The sequence below is a fragment of the Heptranchias perlo genome, chromosome 7 (genome assembly GCF_035084215.1).
Source record: "Heptranchias perlo isolate sHepPer1 chromosome 7, sHepPer1.hap1, whole genome shotgun sequence".
NCBI classification, from domain to species: Eukaryota; Metazoa; Chordata; class Chondrichthyes; order Hexanchiformes; family Hexanchidae; genus Heptranchias; species Heptranchias perlo.
Window position 1 is genome coordinate 10,759,207 of NC_090331.1, and position 27,050 is coordinate 10,786,256.

At 47.4% G+C, this 27,050-nt stretch overlaps 1 protein-coding gene across 1 annotated transcript in view; it reads left to right on the forward strand.

Annotated features, from left to right (window-relative positions):
• adcy5 (adenylate cyclase 5) overlaps positions 1-27,050 on the forward strand; it is a 442,325-nt gene that overhangs the window by 242,289 nt on the left and 172,986 nt on the right. The window contains exon 3 of the mRNA XM_067987067.1: positions 891-1,012. Within this exon, the coding sequence (XP_067843168.1) occupies positions 891-1,012 (122 nt within the window). The remainder of the gene's footprint in view (positions 1-890; positions 1,013-27,050) is intronic.

Sequence of the window (27,050 nt, forward strand, 5' to 3'; positions counted from 1 at the left end):
AAGATGCCGGTGGCCGGAGCAGCAGCCTGAACAGGGCAGTAAGTGACCAAAGGCTATTTTCGAGCCATGACTGCCTCCTTTAAGCTGGGTGGGCTGGCTTCACAGCGGGAGGTGTCAGCCGTGGCTCAGTGGTACCGCTATCACCTCTGAGTCGAGAAGTTTGTGGGTTCCAACCCCACCCACAGGGACTTGAGCACATAATTTAGGCTGACGCTCCCAGTTGCCAGTGGTGAGCGAGTGCTGCACTGTTGGAGGTGCCGTCCTTCGGATGAGACGTTGAACCGAGGCCCTGTCTGCCCTACTCAAAGAAGGGCAGGGGTTGTGCTCCTCGATGTCCTGGCCAACATTTATCCCTCAACCAGCATCATAAAGACAGATTATCTGGTCATTCTCTCGTTGCTGTTTATGGGATGATGCTGTGCATAAATTGGCTGTCGCGTTTCCTGCATTACAACGGAGACTGCACGTTAAAAAAGAAGTACTTTGTTGGCTGCAAAGTGCTTTGGGGATGCTGTGAAAGGCGCTACATAAATGCAAGTCTTTTTTATTTTACCGTAAAAACCCTAAATGAGTGGCCTTCATGATGGTTGGTATGCGTCCCTTTACCTATGGATGTCCCAGACTTGATCCTTGGCCTGTGCTGAATGAGCTGGTCTCAGCCGATGGTTGTGAGGACAATACCACTAGGCCTCAGTGCGTCTCGGCTAGAGATTGCTGTTTGAAGGTGGGCCTGAATGGGCAGGATCGGACTTGGCTGTGATGTAATTCACGGATGCCATTCCCCAGCTATAGTCAACTCATTGATGAGCGAAAGGGAGGAAGTGGAAGAGGAATGTGCTGAATGTCCGGGTCGGGGGCTATCTAACCATTTCAATTGCTTCCTCCTACAGGAACGTCTCCTGTTGTCAGTACTTCCACGTCACGTTGCCATGGAAATGAAGGCCGACATTAACGCAAAACAGGAGGACATGATGTTTCACAAGATTTATATACAGAAGCACGACAATGTCAGGTAGGTGACGCTACCTTCGCCACAGGTGTTCCACCTTCGTCGCTGAGCAATGTCAATTCATCAATACCATGATGCTTTAAAGAGGATTAAAGGGCCTGTAGCAGTGTGGATCCAAAATTGTAAGGACTATAACTGTTGGACTATAACCTGGTGTTGTAAGATTCCTTACATTTGTCCACCCCAGTCCATCACCGGCATCTCCACATCATGGATCCAAAATTGGCTAAGGGACAGAAAGCAAGAGAGTAGCGGTGAACGGTTGTTTTTCAGACTAGAGGGAAGTATACAGTGGTGTCTCCTGGGGGTCGGTGAAGGGACCACTGCTATTTTTGATGTACATTAATGACCTGGACTTGGTTATAATTTCAAAGTTGGCAGATGACACGAAACGCTGGAAATATAGTAAACAGTGAGGAGGATAGTAATAGACTTCAGCAGGACTTATACTGGTGAAATGCGCAGACACATGGCAGATGAAATTTAATGCAGAGAAGTCTGAAATGATACATTCTGGAATGAAGATGAGGAGAGGCAATATAAACTAAATGGTACAATTTGAAAGGAGGTGTAAAAACAGAGAGACCTGGAGGTTTATGTACACAAATTTTTAAAGGTGGCAGGACAAGTTGATAAGGTTGTTCAAAAAGCATACAGGATTTTGGGCTTTATACATAGAGACGTGGAGTACAAAAGCAAGGAAGTTATGCTAAACCTTTATAAATCACCGGTTAGGCCTCAGCTGGAGTATTGTGGCCAATCCTGGGCACCATACTTCAGGAAGGATGTCAAGGCCTTGGAGAGGGTGCAGAGGAGATTTACCAGAATGGTACCAGGGATGAGGGACTTCAGTCATGTGCGGAGACTGGAGAAGCTGGGATTGTTCTTCTTAGAGAAGGTTAAAGGGAGATTCAATAGAGGTTTTCAAATTTATGAAGGGGTTTTGATAAAATAAATAGGGAGCAACTGTTTCCACTGGCGGGAGGATCGGTAACCAGAGGACACAGATTTAGGTTAATTTGCAAAAAAAAACAGATGGGGGATGAGGAGAAACTTTTTTACGCAGCGAGTTGTTATGATCTGGAATGCACTGCCTGAAAGGGTGGTGGAAGCAGATTTAATAGGGAATTGGATATATACTTGAAAGGAAAAAATTTGCAGAGCAATGGGCAAAAAAGAGCAGGGGAGTGGGATTAATTGGATAGCTCTTTCACAGAGACGGCACAGGCACAATGGGCCGAATAGCCTCCTTCTGTGCTATATGATTCCACGGTGGAGGAATCCAGAGCAAGGGGGCTCAATCTTAAAATTAGAGCTAGGCCACTTAGGAGAGAAATCAGGAACCGCTTTTTCACACAAAGGGTAGTAGAAATCTGGGATTCTATCCCCAAAAGACTTTGAATGCTGGCGGTCAGTGGAAGTTTTGAAGACTGAGATCGATAGATTGTTGTTGGATAAGGGATAGAGGGCAAAGGCTGGAAAATAGAGTTGAAGAACAGATCAGCCATGATTTAATTGAATGGTGGAACAGGCCCGAGGGACTGACTGGCCTACTCCTGTTCCTGATGTTCTCATGTCCCGCCCACTGAGAGAGACCCGCTTTTGCTCCTCCATTACCTGCTGTAGTATGAGTGCCTGCTGCACTGTTGGATACAGTACGAGTGCAGATCTACAGGATGCTGAACAGTGGAATGGTAGTGAGCGATAAACGTGTGCAAATCCTGGTGTTTCCTGCGATTTCTCAATGGGCGGCAGTACAATGAGCAATGCTGGTTAGAGTAGAGCGAGGTCGAATAAGAAGGAGTCAATTGCCTCGATCTATTCTAAAGGTGAGCACGAGTATAAGGTGGGGGGGGCGGGGGGTGCAGGGGGCAGCCTAAACGAGCAGAGGTTGATAAAACACAGGATTGCTTTAAGTCACTTGTATCAGTGCTGCATCTGAACTATGGGTTTTTTTCCATTGCAGAAAAAATTAGTAATGCTAAGTGTATGAAAATCAATGGTTAGGCCGCAACTAGATTATTGTGTCCAGTTTTAGGCGTTTTAATATCAGAAGGATGTCTTGGCTATTGAAAGGGTGCAGTAATAATTCAATGTGATTCAATGGGAGGACCCTAGGCAAGACAGAGGGTCAGAGGGATCTTGGTGTGCAAGTTCACAGATCCCTGAAGGCGGCGGAACAGGTAGATAAGGTGGTAAAGAAGGCATATGGGATACTTGCCTTTATTAGCCGAGGCATAGAATATAAGAGCAAGGAGGTTATGATGGAGCTGTATAAAACACTGGTTAGGCCACAGCTGGAGTACTGTGTGCAGTTCTGGTCGCCACACTACAGGAAGGATGTGATCGCTTTGGAGAGGGTGCAGAGGAGATTCACCAGGATGTTACCAGGGCTGGAGCGCTTCAGCTATGAAGAGAGACTGGGAAGATTGGGTTTGTTTTCCTTGGAGCAGAGGAGGCTGAGGGGGGACATGATTGAGGTGTACAAAATTATGAGGGGCACAGATAGGATGGATACTAAGGAGCTTTTTCCCTTCGTTGAGGGTTCTATAACAAGGGGACATAGATTCAAGGTAAAAGGCAGGAGGTTTAGAGGGGATTTGAGAAAGAACTTTTTCACCCAGAGGGTGGTTGGAGTCTGGAACTCACTGCCTGAAAGGGTTGTGGAGGCAGGAACCCTCACAACATTCAAGAAGCATTTGGATGAGCACTTGAAATGCCATAGCATACAAGGCTACGGACCAAATGCTGGAATATGGGATTAGAGTAGACAGGGCTGATGGCCGGCGCGGACACGATGGGCCGAAGGGCCTCTATCCGTGCTGTATAACTCTATGACTCTATGACTCGGGGTGGGGGAGCGGTGAGACTTCAGTTATGAGGAGAAGCTGGAGAAATAATGGGGCTGTTTTCAATAAAATATAGAATGTTAAAGGGAAATCCGATAGAGCTGTTCAAAATTATGATAAGTTAAATCGGGAAAACCGACTTCTACTGGTTGGTGAGTCGGTAACTAGAGGTCATTAATGTAAGGAGTTGCACAACACCAGGTTATAGACCAACAGCTTTATTTGAAATCACAAGCTTTCGGAGCTTTCCTCCTTCGTCAGGTGGCCTGACGAAGGAGCAAAGCTCCGAAAGCTTGTGATTTTCAAATAAAACTGTTGGACTATAACCTGGTGTTGTGCGACTCCTTACATTTGTCCACCCCAGTCCATCACCGGCATCTCCACATCATAGAGGTCATTAAGTTTCAGATCACCACCAAAAGAACAAAGGAAAGATTTGCCTTGCTGACTTGCCGAGCTTCTCCGGCATTTTCTGTTTTTATTTCAGATTTCCAGCATCCGCAGTATTTTGCTCTTGTAAGGTTAGAAGAATTGTTTTTACTGTGAGGGCTGGCAGGGCGTGAAATGCAAGACCAGAAACAACGGTGGAAACAGAATCCATAACTGCTTTTCAAAGGGACGCGGATAAATATTTGAAGAAGAAAAATTTAATAGGGACTGGGGAAAGAGCAGGGAGGTGGAGAACTCTTTTAAGAGAGCCAGCACAGGTGTGACAGGTTATAAGAACATAAGAACATAAGAAATAGGAGCAGGAGTCAGCCAATCGGCCCCTCGTGCCTGCTCCGCCATTCAATAAGATCATGGCTGATCTGATCCTAATCTCAAATCTAAATTCATGTCCAATTTCCTGCCCGCTCCCCGTAACCCCTAATTCCCTTTACTTCTAGGAAACTGTCTATTTCTGTTTTAAATTTATTTAATGATGTAGCTTCCACAGCTTCCTGGGGCAGCAAATTCCACAGACCTACCACCCTCTGAGTGAAGAAGTTTCTCCTCATCTCAGTTTTGAAAGAGCAGCCCCTTATTCTAAGATTATGCCCCCTAGTTCTAGTTTCACCCATCCTTGGGAACATCCTCACCGCATCCACCCGATCAAGCCCCTTCACAATCTTATATGTTTCAATAAGATCGCCTCTCATTCTTCTGAACTCCAATGAGTAGAGTCCCAATCTACTCAACCTCTCCTCATATGTCCGCCCCCTCATCCCCGGGATTAACCGAGTGAACCTTCTTTGTACTGCCTCGAGAGCAAGTATGTCTTTTCTTAAGTATGGAGACCAAAACTGTATGCAGCATTCCAGGTGCGGTCTCACCAATACCTTATATAACTGCAGCAATACCTCCCTGTTTTTATATTCTATCCCCCTAGCAATAAAAGCCAACATTCCGTTGGCCTTCTTGATCACCTGCTGCACCTGCATACTAACTTTTTGATTTTCTTGCACTAGGACCCCCAGATCCCTTTGTACTGCAGTACTTTCCAGTTTCTCGCCATTAAGATAATAACTTGCTCTCTGATTTTTCCTGCCAAAGTGCATAACCTCACATTAAATGGTTCAAATGGCCTCCTACAGTGCTGTAAAACTCTATAATTATGTGGAATTAATAGTGCACTGTTACTGGCGCGATTGACCCTGCTCTTGCTCTACAACAACAATTTGCATTTATATAGCGCCTTTTCTACCCAAGGTGCTTCACAGGAGCGATTATCAAGCCAAATTTGACACCGAGCCACATAAGGAGATATTAGGACAGGTGACCAAAAGCTTGATCAAAGAGATGGGTTTTAAGGAGGGTCTCAAAGGAGGAGAGAGAGGCGGAGAGGTTTAGGGAGGGAATTTCTGAGCTTAGGCCCCAGGCAACTGAAGGCACGGCCGCCAACGGTGGAGCGATTAAATTCGGGGGATGCGCAAGAGGCCAGAATTGGAAGAGCGCAGAGATCTCGGAGGGTTGCAGGGCTGGAGGAGGTTACGGAGAGGTAGGGAGGGGGCGAGGCCATGGAGGGGAATTGAAAAGAAGAATGAGAATTTTAAAATCGAGACCCCCGATTTGCGCTGGTGCATCGTAAGTGAGCTGAGCCCTCTCCGGTGAGGAAACCCCGCTGGATTCCAGGCAGCTCAGTGCTCGCAATAACAACCAGCTTATAAAATCGGGCAGCCTTGGGACGGTTTTCAGAGCTTACCTTAGGCACGCTCAGTCGGACTTCTTCATGGTGGGCTGACGATTGAATTGTGCAGCAGGCGTAAAAAGAAAAGGCACAAAGAGAGAAAGAAAAGGTGTCCGGCTGATCTGAGAAGCGGCATCAGAATCACTACTAAGGGGAGCGGTGATGATGTATAATTCAGCCCATTCTATTCCTGGCCTCTGTGCAGCAAACTGTGAAGCTCACAGCGAAAATGGCGACAAACGTCGTGAAAGTACCGGCTGTTAGGAGAGAGAGAGAGCCACGTTGAAGAGAGGTATAGAGCAGTGGGCCGCAGGGAGCCAGTCTAAGGAACACCAGGGAATGACTTCAATGAGATCCCAGTTCGTTGTACTCGGAAACAGTTTAACCTTCTGAGCTCCAAAACCCAATATATAATAAGGTGACTCTTTGTTTTATTATTTAGAAGGATCCAATGAACATTTCTGCTTACCAACAACAACTTGCATTTATACAGCGCCTTTAACGTAGTAAGACGTCAACAAGACGCTTCACAGGAGTGATTATCGAACAGAATTTGACACCGAGCCACGTAAGGAGATATTAGGACAGGTGACCTAAAGTTTGGTCAAAGAGGTAGATTTTAAGGAGCGTCTTAAAGAGTGAGAGAGGTAGAGAGGCAGAGAGGTTTAGAGAAGGAATTCCAAAGCTTAGGGTCTAGGCGGCTGAAGGCAAGGAGTGAAGGGAGTGGGGGGGACTCGAAAGAGGCCATAATTGGAGGGACGCAGAGTTCTTGGAGGGTTGTAGGGCTGGAGAAGGTGACAGAGATGAGGGGGCCGAGGCCATGGATCCGTAAACAGGAACAGGATTACAGCATCTGGTCGTGCACTGAGGCCGAATTACATTGCGTGGCCTCTGCATAAAAATGCCCGCCTTCAAATGCCCCCTTTCACTTGCGGCGGTCGGTAACACTCTCACCTCTGAGTCAGAAGGTTATGGGTTCAAGTCCCACCTCAGAGACGTGAACAGAATATCTAGGCTGACATTCCCAAAGCTGCACTTTCGGAGGTCCAGTTTATTTGGTCATTGTCACACTGCTGTTAGTGGGATCTTGCTGTGTGCAGATTGGCTGCCACATTTCCTACATCACAACAGTGACTACACTTCAAAAGTATTTCATTGGCTGTAAAGCACTTCGAGGCATCCTGAGGTCATGAAAGGCGCTATATAAATGCAAGCCTCTCTTTCATTTCGCTATAGAGCCTCAGACTCTGAGCAGCTGATGTCCCTCCGCCTGCTATATGTAGCGCGTAGGTTTAGCTGCTTGCATCGAATCCCTGTGTGTTCTATTGAAGCAGCTGTTAAACTAGCCCACGATGAAATCTGAAGCTAAAGCGTTAATTAATGCTCTTAAAAAGCACACAAAGAAATTTACAACCATTCAGTGGGCCTCAGTTGGAATAAATTCATTTCAATGGGAGCAATCCACTAGCAGCACTGTAATTTGGATAATGACTGTCTTTGTGGCACCTAGCCTGATTTAATGCTGAGATCTATCGAGGCCTGCTTCGAACATTATTTTAACAGCAAACACTTCGAGTAAAGAGCAGCTTCTTAAAAACCCAAAGCAGTTTAGCAGCTTCTAAAGATGAGGTTTTATCTTCACGCGGTTAACAAATGGAAGAAACGTGAAGCTGAACTTTGCGAATTGAGGTCCAGCTCTTGAAATAAATCCCCAGCGTAGGTGACAAACATTTTATATTCCAACAAGTAACGGAGCCCTCACTAAAACTGCCCTTTCGCCTCTGGGGACTTGAGTTCTAACCAGGCCTCTCCGATGGGGTTGAAATCTCTTCTGTCTGCTGTCTGTAAGGGTCTGGAGTGAAACGGGTTTCAGAGTCTAAACCCTGTTCCTAGCTAGCACAGGTCCATGAGGTCACAGAGATGAAAGGCCAGTGTCTTTCTTTGTATTCATTCTTGGGATATGGAGGTCGTTGGCAAGGCCGGCATTTATTGCCCGTCCCTAGTTGCCCCTTGAGAAGGTGGTGGTGGGCCGCCTTCTTGAACCGCTGCAGTCCGTGTGGTGAAGGTTCTCCCACAGCGCTGTTGGGGTGGGAGTTCCAAGATTTTGACCCAGCGACGATGAAGGAACGACGGATATATGTCCAAGAAAGGATGGTGTGTGACTTGGAGGTGACGTCGTTCCCATGCACCTGCTGCCCTCGTCCTTCTGGGTGGTGGAGGTGGTGGGTTTGGGAGGTCTGATCCACAGCACTCTGTACGCACCTCAAGTTCTCAATTCAAATAAAAACAGAAAATGCTGGAAAACACTCAGCAGGTCAGGCAGCATCTGCGGAGAGAGAAACAGAGTTAACGTTTCAGGTCGATGACCTTTCATCCCTTCGACTCACGTTTTGGTCCTCCCCAGCTCCTAAGGTTTGCCCCTCCAAAGTAGGTGGCGTTGTGGCGCGACGCAAAGCAACACTGCCCCTTCACTATTTGCTTTATCTCCCTGGCGCAATTGCCTCCTGCTCCCTGAAGCTGGCCTATTATGGTTGGCCTGATTCCTTCTCCCGATTGGCACTTTCCCGCCCAATATAGTCAGTGGCAAGTGCCACCCGAAGGCTGACGGGCACTCTGTGACCCACAGCCTCCTCCCTCCACCAGATCATTTCTCCCTCAATGGCGTGCCACATCTGCCAGTGGAAAATGCAGCCTGCGACTCTGATCCCTCCTCCTCCTCCTCCTCCTCCCACCTGCCAGCCTGCGGCCCTACAAGGCACCCCGCTACCCGCCGGGGCTGTGGCCTTAAGCCAGACCGCCCCCTCAATTAATGCCCTGCGCCCCACCATCTGCCACTCTGAGCCCTGGATCCCCTTCCTCCAGCCTGGAGCGCCAGGTCCAATCCCTGTACCCACCACGGACTAAAAAAAAAGAGAGGGGGCGAGAAGCGGACGGAGAATCATACAATCGTAGAATGGTTACAGCAACGAAGGAGGCCATTCGGTCCATCCATCCTGTTCTGGCTCTTTGTAAGAGCAATCCAGTTAGTCCCATTCCCTGGCTTTTCCCCGTAGCCCTGCAAATTTTTTCCATCCAAGTATTGAATCTGCTTCCACCACCCTTTCAGGCAGCGCATTCCAGATCATAACCACTCGCTGCGTAAAAAGGTTTTTCCTCATGTCAACATTTGGTTCGTTTGCCAATCACCTTACACCTGTGTCCTCTGGTTCTCGACCCTTCCTCCGATGGGAAAAGTTTCTCTCTATTTACTTTATCTGAACCCTTCATGATTTTGAACACCTCCATCAATTCTCCTCTCAACCTTCTCGGCTCCAAGGAGAACAAACCCCAGCTTCTCCAGTCTCTCCACGTAACTGAAGAGGCAATAAAGAACAAAGAGAAGCAAAACGGGAGAGAGATAGAAGTAGAAGAGAAGAAAAAGACAGAGAAGCAGAACAGGAGAGAAAAGCAGAAGAGAGAGAGAGAGGGAGAGAAATGGAAGAGGAAAGAGAACTGGACGAGGAGAGAGAGAAAGAGGCGATCACAAGAGAAGAGAGAGAGCAGCGACAACACAAAGACAACAAAGGAGATTTCGTATCCATTGACTTACTGCACGTGGGCCATCCACTGGTTTTATACACAATAAACTCTTGTGTCCGCCGTGCATCAGTCACACTTCAAAGAAAAGGAGAAAGAAGACAACAACAATTTACATTCACTTAAGGCCTTCAACACGTAATTAAAAAGTCTCAAAGTGCTACACAGAGGCAAAAATAACCAAACACCGAGAGGGTTAGGGGAGGTGACCGAGGGCCAGATTGAAGAGGTTGGTTCTGGGAGGCAAGAAAGCTAGCAAGACTGAAGTTTAGGGAGCACGTTCCAGAGGGTGGGGCCAAGAGGGCCGAAGGAGCTGGAGCCAAAGTTGAGGAGGAAGAGGGGGCACAGATGAGGCCAAAATCGGAACAGCCGGGGCGCGCACTGGAACATTGGGGGTGAATGAGTTTGCAAAATTAGGGAAGGACGAGGCCATGGAGTGAACTTATAGATGAGGACTAGGATTTTGATGTGTTGGGGGAGGGTAATAGGGAGTCAAAGATGGTTGGGGGGGCACAGGGGTAATAGTGAAACAGGACTCGGTGTGGGATGGAGTACAAGCCTTGACGTTTTGGATGAAGTGCCGTTTATGATTGGCAGAACCTGGGAGGCCAGCAAAGGAAAGGGTCGGAGTACTCAAGTGCAGAGTTGTGGCTAAGCTTTTCAGCGGCTGAGGGAGTGATGTCGGCGAGTGATGGTCCCAGAGACCAGCCAAAAACCCGTGAGCCGTCCATTCCGGCGATAGTGCCAGGACGGGCCCGCTGGCGCTCTCCCGCACTGACCCTGCCGGAGTTTGCCGGGTTGGTGGAGGGCACCCGATTTAAATATAAATAGGGGGCACGAGTCTGGCGCCTGCCACGGTGTCGAGGCCGCATCTTAAGCCTTTGGGTGCCCACTTAGGAGGGGGGGGGGGGGAGTGGGATTGCTGCTCCCGCTCCCGCTACCCCCCTCCCCCCCCGAAACATTACTGAGCACTGACCCTCGACCTCCACCCCCCCCCCCCCCCCCCCTCCACCTTTGTAAGGGTCACAAAAGCTTCAGGGGTCCAAGCCGGGTCCCAGACCTGGACCCCCCCCCAAGGTCGTGGCCCACTTCCTCTAACAGAGCAGTCTGTATCTTTGCTTTCACCGGGCATGTCGGCCGCCAGTCCTGCCCACACCGACCGTGAGGCCGGGAACGCGGGAACTCCTGATGTTGGGAGTCCCCCGCTCCCCTCTCAAGGCAAGTCGTGGGAATCATTGCAATGCGGGCGGAAAACAGATGATGGCGATTCGTTAGCCCGTTTCGCACCTCTGCCCGATTCTCTTTTTTGTCGAAGTCAATCAGGTACTTTTTTTTGAAGTGCGATTCACAGTTGCAATGTAGGGGAACACAGCAGCAAATAGGTGCACAGCAAGATCCCACAGGCAGCAATGAGATAAATAACCAGTTAACCTGTTTTTTTTTAGTGACGTTGCTTAATTGATAAATATCGGCCAGAACACTGGGGAGAACTCCCCTGCTCTTCTTTGAATAAAAAGAAAGAAAGACTAGCAATTTTATAACTCAGTAATTTATATAACTCATAGAAGGCTCAGCACTGGGTCCCTTGCTTTTTGTGGTGTATATATTAATGATTTGGACTTGAATGTGAGGGGCTTGATTAAGAAGTTTGCAGATAATACAATAATTGGCCGTGTGGTTGATAGTGAGGAGGAAAGCTGTAGACTGCAGGAAGATATCAATGGACAGGTCAGGTGGGCAGAAAAGTGGCAAATGGAATTCAATCCGGAGAAGTGAGGTAATGTATTTGGGGAGGGCAAACAAGGCAAGGGAATACACAATAAATGGGAGGATACTGAGAGGTGTAGAGGAACAAAGGGACCTTGGAGTACATGTCCACAGATCCCTGAGGTTAGCAGGACAGGTAGATAAGGTGGTTAAAAAAGCATTCGGGATACTTTCCTTTATTAGCCGAGGCGTAGAATATAAGAGCAGGGAGATTATGCTAGAACTGTATAAAACATTGGTTAGGCCACAGCTGGAGTACTGCGTACAGTTCTGGTCACCACATTACAGGAAAGATGTGATTGCACTAGAGAGGGTACGAGGATGTTGCCAGAGCTGGAGAATTTTAGCTATGAGGAAAGATCGGATAGGCTGGGGTTGTTTTCTTTGGAACAGAGGAGGCTGAGGGGAGATTTAATTGAGGTGTATAAAATTATGATGGGACTGGATAGAGTGGATAGGGAGGACCTATTTCCCTTAGCAGAGGGGCCAGTGACCAGGGGGCATATAGAATCATAGAAGTTACAACATGGAAACAGGCCCTTCGGCCCAACATGTCCATGTCGCCCAGTTTGTACCACTAAGCTAGTCCCAATTGCCTGCACTTGGCCCATATCCCTCTATACCCATCTTACCCATGTAACTGTCCAAATGCTTTTTAAAAGTCAAAATTGTACCCGCCTCTACTACTGCCTCTGGCAGCTCGTTCCAGACACTCACCACCCTTTGAGTGAAAAAATTGCCCCTCTGGACGCTTTTGTATCTCTCCCCTCTCACCTTAAATCTATGCCCCCTCGTTATAGACTCCCCTACCTTTGGGAAAAGATTTTGACTATCGACCTTATCTATGCCCCTCATTATTTTATAGACTTCTATAAGATTTAAAGTAATTGGTAGAAGGATTAGAGAGGACATGGGGAGAAATCTTTTCACCCAGAGGGTGGTGGGGGTCAGGAACTCACTGCCTGAAAGGGTGGTAGAGGCAGAAACCCTCAACTCATTTAAAAAGTACTTGGATGTGCACCTGAAGTGCCGTAACCTACAGGGCTACGGACCAAGTGCTGGAAAGTGGGATTAAGCTGGATAGCTCTATTTCGGCCGGCACGAACACGATGGGCCGAATGGCCTCCTTCTGCACCGTAACTTTCTATGGTTCTATAATAACACCTTTCATAACTTCAGGACAACCCAAAGTGCTTTACATTGAATAAAGTACTATTGAAGTGTAGTCACTGTTGTAATGTAGGAAACGCAGCAGCCAATTTACGCCCAGCAAGATCCCACAAACAGGAATGTGATAATGACCAGATAATCTGTTTTTTTATTGATGTTGGTTGAGGGATAAATATTGGCCAGGTCACCGGGGAGAACTCCCCCTGCTCTTCTTCAAAATAGTGCTGTGGGATCTTTTACAGCCGCCTGAGAGGGCAGACGGGGTCCTCGGTTTAACGTCTCATCTGAAAGACGGCACCTCCGACAGTGCAGCACTCCCTCGGTACTGGCACTGCGAAATAATCTGGGGTTGTTGACTTGCGAATTCAAGTAATTGTTTTTTTTAAGAAAAGTGCAGCACGATGTGGGGGTGGGGGAAGGTTTTCATGTTGCCGCTGTTTCGCTCAGCTGCGTTTAATCTATTAATACAAGCGGTGATTGTTCATCATCGAGTTTTCCTAAAATAGAATGGATTCTGCAAACGGCACGGAAAATTTTCTTCTTTTCAAAAAAAAAAGTGTACGGCAATGTTTTTGCTGGTTGATGTGATAGAAGCCAGCTGTTCCCCAGCCAGTAATGCACTTTAGAAGATCTGCAGCAGACAGTTCTGCTAATGTGTGGGAAAGGCCTCCAGCATTAACCTTCTCCGTGCACAGACCAAAGCAGCAGCATCAGAACCATTGAGCTGGCCGGTGGCTCTTGATCGTGTTCTGTGAGCAAAGTCCTGCCGTTCCACTCCACTCCTCCCTCCTCCAGTCTACCATGCCCAAAGGCTGTCGGAGACTTGAACACAGCTCGTGTATTTTTGGGAGCCCCTTCAGCCCTGACCTCGCCTGACCAACACTGGCTCCCGGTCCTCCACACCACCTCAAAACTTAAAACGCTCATCCTCATGTTTAATTTTTTTTTTATTCGTTCACGGGATGTGGGCGTCGCTGGCAAGGCCGGCATTTATTGCCCATCCCTAATTGCCCTCGAGAAGGTGGTGGTGAGCCGCCTTCTTGAACCGCTGCAATCCCTTCCAATCTCCTCCAGCCCTACAACCCTCCGAGAACTCGCTGTTCCTCCAACTCTGGACCTTTTGCACGTCCCCCCCTAGTCCCTTCGCCCTGCCATTGGCAGTCGTGCCTTCAGCCGCCCAGGCCCTAAGCTCTGGAATTGCCCTCCCTAATGTTATAACCGGAAAGCCTGGTGGTGCAGGATAGAATACTGGAGCCTGGTCTTCAGTTGCTTCCTAGCCTTTATTCACACAGAGATACGCCTTACACACACCCTAGATAAGCTCACATATAAAAAGATAGAAGAGAATCCCCAATTGACACAATTGATATAAATCACATGGTACAATTAACACCAAAAACCCATCACCTGCCCACCATCCTCTCCTCCTTTAGGCATCTCCTTGAAACCCACCTTTTTGGCCAAACCTACTCTCTTGTCCAGCTTATTGTATCTATTTTATTGATACTAGACTCACCAGATCCACTGTCGTGTGCTACCTAGCAGCCGGTAAAAATTTGGAAGCAGATCAACGCCCCCTGCCAGGGAATGGCACAGATGGGGGGGGGAGGGGGGTGGGTGGTTGAGGGGGGGTTTGTGGTGGGGTGAGGGGAGGAGATAAAGTTAATAAAACGGGGAATCGGATTTTAACCACGAACGCAAGTAATTTCCTCAAGAGTTCTCCCGATCTCCCGGCCATAACTTCAGCGCAAGGTCGTTTACACCGTTTCTCCGGGAACATCCAACCACGTTACAGCTGGAGAGCGGGAGAAGTCCTGGGGAAATTCTACCCCCAAATCTGGAAAAACATCGGAGTTTACATTGTGGGATTTGCATTTTTCTGTCGCTGAGGGAATTGAGTGGAGTGGGCCTATACTCGCTGGAGTTTAGAAGAATCAGAGGTGACCTCATTGAAACATATAAGAGTCTGAGGGGTCTTGACAGGGTAGATGCTGAGAGGTTGTTTCCCCTGGCTGGAGAGTCTAGAACTAGGGGGCATAGTCTCAGGATAAGGGGTCGGCCATTTAAGACTGAGATGAGGAGGAATTTCTTCATTCAGAGGGTTGTGAATCTTTGGAATTCTCTACCCCAGAGGGCTGAGGATGCTCAGTCGTTAAATATATTCAAGGCTGAGTTCGATAGATTTTTGGACTCTAGGGGAATCAAGGGATATGGGGATCGGGCTGGAAAGTGGAGTTGAGGTCGGAGATCAGCCCTGATCTGATTGAATGGTGGAGCGGGCTCGAGGGGCCGTATGGCCCACTCCTGCTCCTATTTCTTATGTTCTTATGTGACAATTAATTTAACCTTTTAAATCCCTTCTCTTTTCACCTTTCCCAGCAACAGCCCTTTCCACACACACACACACACACACACACACACCGATTCCTGCAATTTAGAGGATTAGATGTTTCAAAATCTATTTTTGTTTTCATTTTTTATTTGTGTTTTTTTTAAATTTGGAAACCCAGGTGAAGGGCCTGAGGCCTGTAGTGCAGGACACCATCAAGAAGGAAAGAACTTGCTTTTCTATAGGGCCTTTCACCACTTCAGGACCTCCCGATTCGTTTCACAGCCAATGAAGTACTCTCAAAGTGTGGTCATTGATGTAATGTAGTGAGACCAAAGTTGAAGAGAAGATGAGATAAATCATGAAGGTAGAGGGTTAGGTGACACTGACCTTGGTTTTGAAAAAAACCTTTCGATGTGGGAAGAAAGGGAGACTGAGGGAGATGAGCGTTTCTGTGCGTATGTAGTCATAACCTTTTCATTAAAGCCTTGTCGTAAATTGATTCAGTGTGACAATCTGCACCTATATCTTGGCAGTCAAGTAGCACGAGGCAGGCTGATTCCTTCAAGCCTGGCTTTGTCACATGATACAAGTCCCAGAGACAGCACACTGCGCGGAGTTGACTTGTTAAGCTGCTGTTATTTTTAGCGGGTTGGAAACAGCTACAAGATCCTCGTGTAAAAGCTGAAGCAGATGGGATTGTAGCTCGTCACGTGGTTTGGGTCAGAGATATTCTCTGTTGGTCTTCCTTTCCTATTGAGAAGATGGATTCCAACTCGTCCTGACGCCCAAAGCTTGAAGCTCCTTTTCCAGCACTGCTACAGGGATAGGATGGCGCACAACAACTGGCATAAAGTGTCGTCAGCTGCCTGGGCCCCAAGCTCTGGAATTCCCTCCCTAAACTTCTCTGCCTCTCTACCTCCCTCTCCTCCTTTATGACGCTCCTTAAAACCTACCTTTTTGACCAAGCTTTTGGTCACCTGTCCGAGTATCTCCTTATGTGTCAAATTTTGTATGATAATCGCTCCTGTGAAGTGCCTTTGAGTCAGAAGGTTGTGGGTTGAAGTCCTACTCCAGAGACTCGGGCACGAAATCTAGGCTGATATTCCAGTGCAGTACTGAAGGAGTGCTTCAGTGTCGGAGGTGCCCCATTTAGGATGAAACGTTAAACCGAGGCCCCACCTGCCTTCTCAGGTGTCCGTAAAAGAACTATTCAAAGAAGAGCAGGGGAGTTCTCCCCAGTGCCCTGGTCAATATTTATCCCTCAACCAACATCACTAAAACAGATGATCTTGTCATTATCATATTGCTGTTTGTGGGACCTTGCTGTGCACAAATTGGCTGCCATGTTTCCTACATTACGTAAGTGACTACACTTCAGAAGTACTTCATTGGCTGTAAAGCACTTTGGGATGTTTTGAGGTCGTGCAAGGCGCTATTTAGGAACATAGGAACAGGAGTAGCCATTCAGCCCCTCGTGCCTGCTCCGCCATTTGATAAGATCATGGCTGGTCTGTGATCTAGCTCCATATACCTGCCTTTGGCCCATATCCCTTAATACCTTTGGTTGCCATAAAGCTATCTATCTCAGATTTAAATTTAGCAATTGAGCTAGTATCAATTGCCGTTTGCGGAAGAGAGTTCCAAACTTCTACCACCCTTTGTGTGTAGAAATGTTTTCTAATCTCGCTCCTGAAAGGTCTGGCTCTAAATTTTAGACTGTGCCCCCTACTCCTAGAATCCCCAACCAGCAGAAATAGTTTCTCTCTATCCAGCCTATCCGTTCCCCTTAATATCTTATAAACTTCGATCAGATTACCCCTTAACCCTCTAAACTCTAGAGAATACAACCCCAATTTGTGTAATCTTTCCTCGTAACTTAACCCTTGAAGTCCGGGTATCATTCTAGTAAACCTACGCTGCACTCCGATCAAAGGTCAATATGTCCTTCCGAAGGTGCGGTGCCCAGAACTGCTCACAGTACTCCAGGTGCAGTCTAACCAGGGTTTTGTATAGCTGCAGCATAACTTCTGCCCCCTTGTACTCTAGTCCTCTAGATACAAAGGCCAGCATTCCATTAGCCTTCTTGATTATTTTCTGCACCTGTTCATGACACTTCAATGATCTATGTACCTGAACCCTTAAGTCCCTTTGGACATCCACTGTTTTTAACTTTTTACCATTTAGAAAGTACCCTGTTCTATCCTTTTTTGATCCAAAGTGGATGACCTTATATTTGTCTGCATTGAATTCCATTTGCCACAGTTTTGCCCATTCACCTAATCTATCAATATCGCTTTGTAATTTTATGTTTTCATCTACACTGCTTACAATGCCACCAATCTTTGTGTCATCGGCAAACTTAGATATGAGACTTTCTATGCCTTCATCTAAGTCGTTAATAAATATTGTGAATAACTGAGGCCCCAAGACAGATCCCTGCGGGACTCCACTAGTCACATCCAGCCAATGTGAGTACCTACCCATTATCCCTACACTCTGTCGTCTTTCGCTCAGCCAACTTCCTAACCAAGTCCGTACTTTTCCCTCGATTCTATGGGCTTCTAACTTAGCTCACAGTCTCTTATGTGGGACCTTATCAAATGCCTTCTGGAAGTCCATATAAATAACATCCATTGACATTCCCCTGTCCACTACTTTAGTCACCTCTTCAAAAAATTCAATCAGATTTGTCAGGCACGACCTACCTTTCACAAATCCATGCTGGCTCTCCCTGATTAACTGAAAATTCTCGAGGTGTTCAGTCACCCTATCCTTAATTATAGACTCCAGCAATTTCCCCACAACAGATGTTAGGCTAACTGGTTTATAATTCCCCGGTTTCCCTCTCTCTCCTTTCTTAAAAAGCGGAGTTCTTTCTTTCAGTGAATCTAAGCAGTCAGCAGCCATTGCTTCATCATCCGTTACACGCAGATATTCTCAACACATGGCACGTACAAAATAAGGCCTTTGGAAAATGGAGTGAAAGACCGACAACAGGCAATAGTCAGTCCCCTTAATTGGTGCAGCACCTGGTTTACACACTCTAACACATGGCAGCCACTTCCCTTCCTCCTGGCAACAGTTTGGCTGCAATCACACCACAGGAGATAATTGTGTGCTGTGCCACATTTGGAAAATTACCGGCTGTTAAAAATGGGGCATTAGCTGCAAAAACCTGCAGTTATTTTTATTCTCTGAGCTTTCCTGCCTTGTTCATCCATACTCCAATATACCATCCCACACGCCGAGCCTCCTTCCTGATTCCTCACTGCATCGAGATCAAAAACTCATTGCATCGAGATCAAAAACTCATTGAAACACATTCTTTCCCAGGACCTCAAACCTGTGGGAAGTCCTTACCCCATCATTCTTAATAATAGTGGTATTAATTATTCGCAGGAAAGAGACAATGCAAGAATAGCGGAGGGGTCGAGACAGGTGGGTGAGGAGGCGGAGCTGGGTGTTGTCCACAGACGTGTGGAAGATGACCCCATGTTTGCGGATGATGTCGTCAACGGGCAAAGAAAGAAAGAACTTGCATTTATATGGCGCTTTTCACAACCTCAGGACGTCCCAAAGGGCTTTACGGCCAATGAAGTACTTTTGAAGTGTAGTCACTGTTGTAATGTAGGAAACATGGCAGCCAATTTACACACAGCAAGATCCCACAAACAGCAATGTGATAATGACCAGATAATCTGTTTTTAGCGATGCTGGTTGAGGGATAAATATTGGCCCAGGACACTGGGGAGAACTCCCCTGCCATGGGGCCTTTTACGTCCACCTGAAAGAGCAGATGGGGCCTCGGTTTAACATCTCATCCAAAAGACGGCACCTCCAACAATGCGGCACTCCCTCAGTACTGCACTGGGAATGTTAGCCTAGATTTTGTGTTTAAGTGTCTGGTGTGGGACTTGAATCCACAACCTTCAGACTGAGAGGCGAGAGGTGCTGCCAAATGACCCACAGCTGACACCACATGGCAGAATGTGGATGAGGAAGAGGAGGGGCCAAAGATGCTTGGAGGACTCCAGAGGTAACAAAGGGAAAGAAAAGCCATTCCGAAGAGGGTCTGGCTACAATTGGATCCGACATTGTTTACAAACCCAAGCTTGGTGTCACCTAATCACAGACTTCTTGATTCATTTCATCTTCCATCCTAGTCATCTGTACCTTGGTGATTTCTGATGCAAAGGTCCTCAGCCCTTTACCAGACTTATTAAAAAATTGTTGCATCATTTTGGAAGATGTCAGTTTGATCTTATATCAGTCAAGGACATCTATTGGGGCAGGGAATCTACCTCCCCAGCGCCGCAAAGCTGCTTTTGGCTCGCATAAAGTGTCGGCCTTGATTCAGCGAGTAGCACCCTTACCTCTGAGTCAGAAAGTTGTGGGTTCAAGTCCCATTCTAGGAGACTTGAGCACACAATCCAGGCTGACGCTCCAATGCAGTACTTGAGGGAGTGCTGCACTGTCAGAGGTGCCGCCTTTCGGATGAAACGTTAAACCGAGGCCCTGCCTGCTCTCTCGGGCGGATATAAAAGATCCCACGGCACTGTTTGAAGAATGTAAAGAATCTTACAACACCAGGTTATAGTCCAACAATTTTATTTGAAAATCACAAGCTTTCGGAGATTATCTCCTTCATCAGGTGAGCCTAGTCACCTGTACCTTGGTGATTTCTGACGCAAAGGTCCTCAGCCCTTTACCAGACTTATTAAAAAATTGTTGCATCATTTTGGACGGTGTCAGTTTGATCTTACGTCAGTCAAAGACATCTATTATGGCGGCTCAACTGACGAAGGAGATAATCTCCGAAAGCTTGTGATTTTCAAATAAAATTGTTGGACTATAACCTGGTGTTGTAAGATTACATTTGTCAACCCCAATCCATCACCGGCATCTCCACATCCTGTTTGAAGAAGAGTAGGGGAGTTCTCCCTCGTGCCCCGGCCAATATTTATCCCTCAACCAACATCAATAAAACAGATTATCTGGTCATTATCACATTGCTGTTTGTGGGATCTTACTGTGCACGAGTTAGCTGCTGCGTCTCGTGCATCACAACAGTGGCTACACTTCAAAAGTACTTAATTGGCTGTAAAACGCTCTGGGGCGTCCTGAGGTCATGAAAGGCGTGACATAAATGCAAGTCCTTTCTTTCTTTATAAGATCAGAGTGATCCTTTGGAACTTCAAAGCTATGGCCGGATAGATTGACCTGCATTAATTGCATATTTGGATGTTTTCCTCCTAAAGCAGCTCACTGTAAAACACAGGGAGAGGTCTTCACCCCTCTTAAAAACAGAACGAGATGTTCTTTTTAGAATTTGTTCAGATAGTTAGATTAGAGCTTTTTGTAGTGGCATGCTAGAATGTTGAGAGCGCCTTACTCCTGTGCTTCATTGCCTAAGATCCTCCCGATTACCACTTGAGCATCTGTAAAAAGTATTCCAGTCGGAGTATGTAACCTTTTTACATTCCGTGTTTCATAAACGAGTTCTTATCAAATTGGATGTTAACAAGTGGGATTAAATAGTTGAGCTCTGCCTGAATTGTAGGGTAAATTCACCAATCCCCGTGGGGACCTGCACTTGAAGGGAATGCCAGTAGGAAAATTAGGAACAGGAGTAGGCCATTCAGCCCCTCGAGCCTGCACCGCCATTCGACTAGATCATGGCTGATCTGCACCTCAACTCCATTCACCCGCCTTTGCTTCATATCCCTTACCTCACAAAACCTATCGATCTCTGTGGACGATAGGGCTGCAACACCGATTCTCCAAGTCAAGCTCCCTTCAAGCGTCACATGGGCGAATTTTGTTCCCTTGCGGTTTTTGAGCAGTGGCCTGCAGCACTGAACGCGAGAGAGGAAAGTCTCTTTACGTAGAATTACCGAGAATTTACAGCACCGACACAGGCCATTCGGCCCAACTGGTCCATGCCGGTGTTGATGCTCCACACGAGCCTCCTCCCACATCTCTTTATCTCACCCTATCAGCATGTTCTTCTATCCCGTTCTCCCTCTTGGACTTATCCAGCTTCCCCTTAAATGCGTCTATGAATTCGCCTCAACTGCTCCTTGTGGCAGCGAGTTCCACTTTCTAACCACTCTTTGGGTAAAGAAGTTTCTCCTGAATTCATTATTTTTTATTATTCGTTCATGGGATGTGGGCGTCGCTGGCGAGGCCGGCATTTATTGCCCATCCCTAATTGCCCTTGAGAAGGTGGTGGTGAGCTGCCTTTTTGAACCGCTGCAGTCCGTGTGGTGAAGGTTCTCCCACAGTGCTGTTAGGGAGGGAGTTCCAGGATTTTGACCCAGCGACGATGAAGGAACTGCGATATATTTCCAATTCAGGATGGTGTGTGACTTGGAGGGGAACGTGCAGGTGGTGTTGTTCCCATGTAACCTGCTGCTCTTGTCCTTCTAGGTGGTAGAGGTCGCGGGTTTGGGAGGTGCTGTCGAAGAAGCCTTGGCGAGTTGCTGCAGTGCATCATAGAATCATAGAAGTTAACAACATGGAAACAGGCCCTTCGGCCCAACATGTCCATGTCGCCCAGTTTATACCACTAAGTTAGTCCCAGTTGCCTGCACTTGGCCCATATCCCTCTATACCCATCTTACCCATGTAACTGTCCAAATGCTTTTTAAAAGACAAAATTGTACCCGCCTCTACTACTGCCTCTGGCAGCTCGTTCCAGACACTCACCACCCTTTGAGTGAAAAAATTGCCCCTCTGGACCCTTTTGTATCTCTCCCCTCTCACCTTAAATCTATGCCCCCTCGTTATAGACTCCCCTACCTTAGGGAAAAGATTTTGACTATCTACCTTATCTATGCCCCTCATTATTTTATAGACTTCTATAAGATCACCCCTAAACCTCCTACTCTCCAGGGAAAAAAGTCTCAGTCTATCCAACCTCTCCCTATAAGTCAAACCATCAAGTCCCGGTAGCATCCTAGTAAATCTTTTCTGCACTCTTTCTAGTTTAATAATATCCTTTCTATAATAGGGTGACCAGAACTGTACACAGTACTCCAAGTGTGGCCTTACTAATGTCTTGTACAACTTCAACAAGACATCCCAACTCCTGTATTCAATGTTCTGACCAATGAAACCAAGCATGCCGAATGCCTTCTTCACCACCCTATCCACCTGTGACTCCACTTTCAAGGAGCTATGAACCTGTACTCCTGGATCTCTTTGTTCTATAACTCTCCCCAACGCCCTACCATTAACGGAGTAGGTCCTGGCCCGATTCGATCTACCAAAATGCATCACCTCACATTTATCTAAATTAAACTCCATCTGCCATTCATCGGCCCACTGGCCCAATTTATCAAGATCCCTTTGCAATCCTAGATAACCTTCTTCACTGTCCACAATGCCACCAATCTTGGTGTCATCTGCAAACTTACTAACCATGCCTCCTAAATTCTCATCCAAATCATTAATATAAATAATGATTTATATGTGGATGGTACACACTGCAGCCACTGTGCGCCGTTGGTGAAGGGAGTGAATGTTTAGGGTGGTGGATGGGGTGCCAATCAAGCGGGCTGCTTTATCTTGGATGGTGTCAAGCTTCTTGAGTGTTGTTGGAGCTGCACACATCCAGGCAAGTGGAGAGTATTCCATCACACTCCTGACTTGTGCCTTGTAGATGGTGGAAAGGCTTTGGGGAGTCAAGAGGTGAGTCACTCGTTGCAGAATACCCAGCCTCTGACCTGCTCTCATAGCCACGGTATTTATATGGCTGGTCCTGTTAAGTTTCTGGTCAATGGTGATCCCCAGGATGTTGATGGTGGGGGATTCGGCGATGGTAATGCTGTTGAATGTCAAGGGGAGGTGATTGGACTCTCTCTTGTTGGAGATGGTCATTGCCTGGCACTTATCTGGCGCAAATGTTATTTGCCACTTATCAGCCCAAGCCTGGATGTTGTCCAGGTCTTGCTGCATGCGGGCTCGGACTGCTTCATTATCTGAGGGGTTGCGAATGGAACTGAACACTGTGCAATCATCAGCGAACATCCCCATTTCTGACCTTATGATGGAGGGAATGTCATTGATGAAGCAGTTGAAGATGGTTGGGCCAGGGACAATGCCCTGAGGAACTCCTGCAGCAATGTCCTGGGGCTGAAATGATTGGCCTCCAACAACCACTACCATCTTCCTTTGCGCTTGGTATGACTCCAGCCACTGGAGAGTTTTCCCCCCGATTCCCATTGACTTCAATGCTGCCTTAATGTCAAGTGCAGTCACTCTCACCTCACCTCTGGAATTCAGCTCTTTTGTCCATGTTTGGACCAAGGCTGTAATGAGGTCTGGAGCCGAGTGGTCCTGGCGGAACCCAAACTGAGCATCGGTGAACAGGTTATTGGTGAGTAAGTGCCGCTTGATAGCACTGTCGATGACACCTTCCATCACTTTGCTGATGATTGAGAGCAGACTGATGGGGTGGTAATTGGCCGGATTGGATTTGTCCTGCTTTTTGTGGACAGGACATACCTGGGCAATTTTCCACATTGTCGGGGAGATGCCAGTGTTGTCGCTGTACTGGAACAGCTTGGCTAGAGGCGCAGCTAGTTCTGGAGCACAAGTCTTCAGCACTACAGCTGGGAAGTTGTCGGGACCCATAGCCTTTGCTGTATCCAGTGCACTCAGCTGTTTCTTGATATCACGTGGAGTGAATCGAATTGGCCGAAGACTGGCTTCTGTGATGGTGGGGATACCGGGAGGAGGCCGAGACGGATCATCCACTCAACACTTCTGGCTGAAGATGGTTGCAAACGCTTCAGCCTTGTCTTTTGCACTCACGTGCTGGATTCCGCCATCATTGAGGATGGGGATGTTTGCAGAGCCTCCTCCTCCCGTTAGTTGTTTAATTGTCCACCACCATTCACAACTGGATGTGGCAGGACTGCAGAGCTTTAATCTGATCCGTTGGTTGTGAAATCGCTTCGCTCTGTCTATAGCATGTTGCTTCTGCTGTTTAGCATGCATGTAGTCCTGAGTTGTAGCTTCACCAGGTTGGCACCTCATTTTTAGGTACGCCTGGTGCTGCTCCTGGCATGCTCTTCTACACTCCTCATTGAACCAGGGTTGATCCCCTGGCTTGTTGGTAATGGTAGAGTGAGGAATATGCCGGGCCATGAGGTTACAGATTGTGCTGGAATACAATTCTGCTGCTGCTGATGGCCCACAATGCCTCATGGATGCCCAGTTTTGAGCTGCTGGATCTGTTCTGAATCTATCCCATTTAGCACGGTGGTAGTGCCACACAACACGTTGGATGGTGTCCTCATTGCGAAGACGGGACTTCATCTCCACGACGACTATGCGGTGGTCACTCCTACCAATACTGTCATGGATAGATGCATTTGCGACAGGTCGATTGGTGAGGACGAGGTCAAGTAAGTTTTTCCCTCGTGTTGGTTCGCTCACCACCTGCCGCAGGCCCATTCTCGCAGCTATGTCCTTCAGGACTCGGCCAGCTCGGTCAGTGGTGGTGCTACCGAGCCATTCTTGGTGATGGACATTGAAGTCCCCCACCCAGAGTACATTTTGTGCCCTTGCTACCGTCAGTGCTTCCTCCAAGTGATGCTCAACATGGAGGAGGACTGATTCATCAGCTGAGGGAGGGCGGTAGGTGGTAATCAGCAGGAAGTTTCCTTGCCCATGTTTGACCTGATGCCATGAGATTTCATGGGGTCCAGAGTCAATGTTGAGGACTCCCAGGGCCACTCCCTCCTGACTGTATATCACTGTACCACCACCTCTGGTCGGTCTGTCTGTCCTGCCGGTGGGACAGGACATACCCAGGGATGGTGATGGTATTGGATTCATTGGTGATTGTCTAATATTTATGACATCTAATTTTGGTTTTCCCCACAAGCAGAAACATTTTATCTACATCTGCCCTACCAGCCCCTAATAATTTTAAAGACCTCTATTAGGTCTGGTCTTTATGTACATATTTATGATTTTTGCTACAATGGCATGGAGGAAGTTTCCCCCCTTGGTTCCAAAGGTTGCTATGGATACGGTTGACCTTTCACCTGAACGCGCCACATCTCCCCCACAAAACTCCTGTGTTTATCTTCCTCTTCATTCATTCTGAGATATCAGCATCGCTGGCAAGGCCAGCATTTGTTGCCCATCCCGAGTTTCCTTTCTACAACTGAGTGGCTTCTCTTGAACTAGGGGGGCATAGTCGCAGGATACGGGGCCGGCCATTTAAGACTGAGATGAGGAGGAATTTCTTGTGAATCTTTGGAATTCTCTACCCCAGAGGGCTGTGGATGCTGAGTCGTTGAGTATATTCAAGGCTGAGATTGATAGATTTTTGGACTCTCGGGGAATCAAGGGATATGGGGATCGGGCGGGAAAGTGGAGCTGAGGTTGAAGATCAGCCGTGATCTGATGGAATGGTGGAGCAGGCTCGAGGGGCCATCTGGCCTCCTCCTGCTCCTATTTCTTATGTTCTTATGACTTGCTAGGCCACTTCAGAGGGCAGTTCAGGGTCAGTCACATTGGTGTGGGATTGGAGTCACTTATAGTCTAGACCGGGTAAGGACAGCAGGTTTCTTTCCCTAAAGAACATTCGTGAACCAGTTGGGTTTTTTTCACGATAATCCAACAGCTTCATGGTCACTTTTGCTGACGCCAGCTTTTTGTGTCCAGATTTTTTTGAACTGAATACAAATTCTAAAACTGCCCACAGTGGGATTTGAATGCATGTTCTCTGGTTTACGAGCCCAGTAACATAAGCACTGCACCACCACGTACCATAAAAACTTTTCTGAAGTAGTGTTAGACAGCTCCTGATCCCACGGGCCCTGAGCCCGACGCTAGCATCCTGTAAACATGCTGTCAATGGTAATGTTTCCAGTTTTCGTTTGTGTGGGACAACCCAGCACACACATCAATATTATTGACCTTGCGGTAAGGTGTAACTGAGTCGCAGTCTTGGGACGCATTTCCAGTGGATACGGAATTCTCCCAGTTATCTTTCGTTTCCTCCTCTAGTTTTCCCCCCCGAGGTCCTTCACCTGTCCTTGGTAGGAGCAGTTGTTTCTGCCGTGCTCAGAATCCCACCCTGTGGTGTCGTTGGGACAAATGCAGAGCACAGATGGCCCTAAAATTAGTGCAGATCCACTTCCCTGATTAGGAGGCCGCATGAGGCAAAAATGAGCTTGATTACCAAGCGATTAGCAGGATGTTAACCATTTATGATCACGAGATTGATCCAGATGAAGAGGGCCATTTGGCCTATCCTTACTCATCCAAGCAGAAATGTCTCCCTACCCTCCTCCCCCACCCCAACCCTGCCCATCGCAGCCTCCAACCGCTTCTTGAATGGTTCCAAGGTTTATGCCTCTTCTCCCCTACCTTGCACTTTTCAAGCGAAGAACTTCCTGGCGTTAGCCCTTGTCCTTTTCTCACCGTTCTAACACGTTGAGAGAAAGCTCCCTGGTGTCGCCTCCCTCAGAGGCGTGTTTAAAGAGATTGCGGGGTATCATTGATGCCAGCGGTCCGCGTCGATTGAAGCCTGCAGTCCCCAAGAGGGAGTTGCGCTCTCTCAACATGAAGCTCAGAGCTTGTTTCAACGATGAGCAAGAAGCCCCCTGCCTTTGGCTTGGCGGTGACCGTCAACCTCTTGACATAACGGAATTAATGTGATTATGTTCAATAAGGAGATTGTTGGAAAACCTATTGAGGCTTCTGGTGAAAAGTTCCTCACAGTAAAAACCCAATTAATTGGACAGATGTGCTCGTGGGATGGGACTGAAATATTTAAGTTTACTGCATTCACTCAGCAATGCTCCCTAAATTATTAAGTAGCGTGAAATACTTTCTGCTGTTTCGCCCCAGTAGGTTCCATATTTGCATAGCCATTCCCTTAAGGGGGCATTGCCGCGTGTTAATGAGCTGAAGTTATGTCAGCTTGGCTCGGTTGGTAGCACTCTCCCCCTCTGGCTTCTGAAGGTTGTGGGTTCAGGTCCCACTTCAGGCCCTGATGCAAGTAATCTAGGCTGACCTTCCAGTGTAGTGGAATCATATGGTAAAGATGGAAGCCATTCGGCCCATTGTGCCTGTGCTGCCTCTCTGAATGAGCTATCCAATTAATCCCACTTTCCCCATAGCCCTGCAAATTTTTCCTTTACAAGTATTTATCCA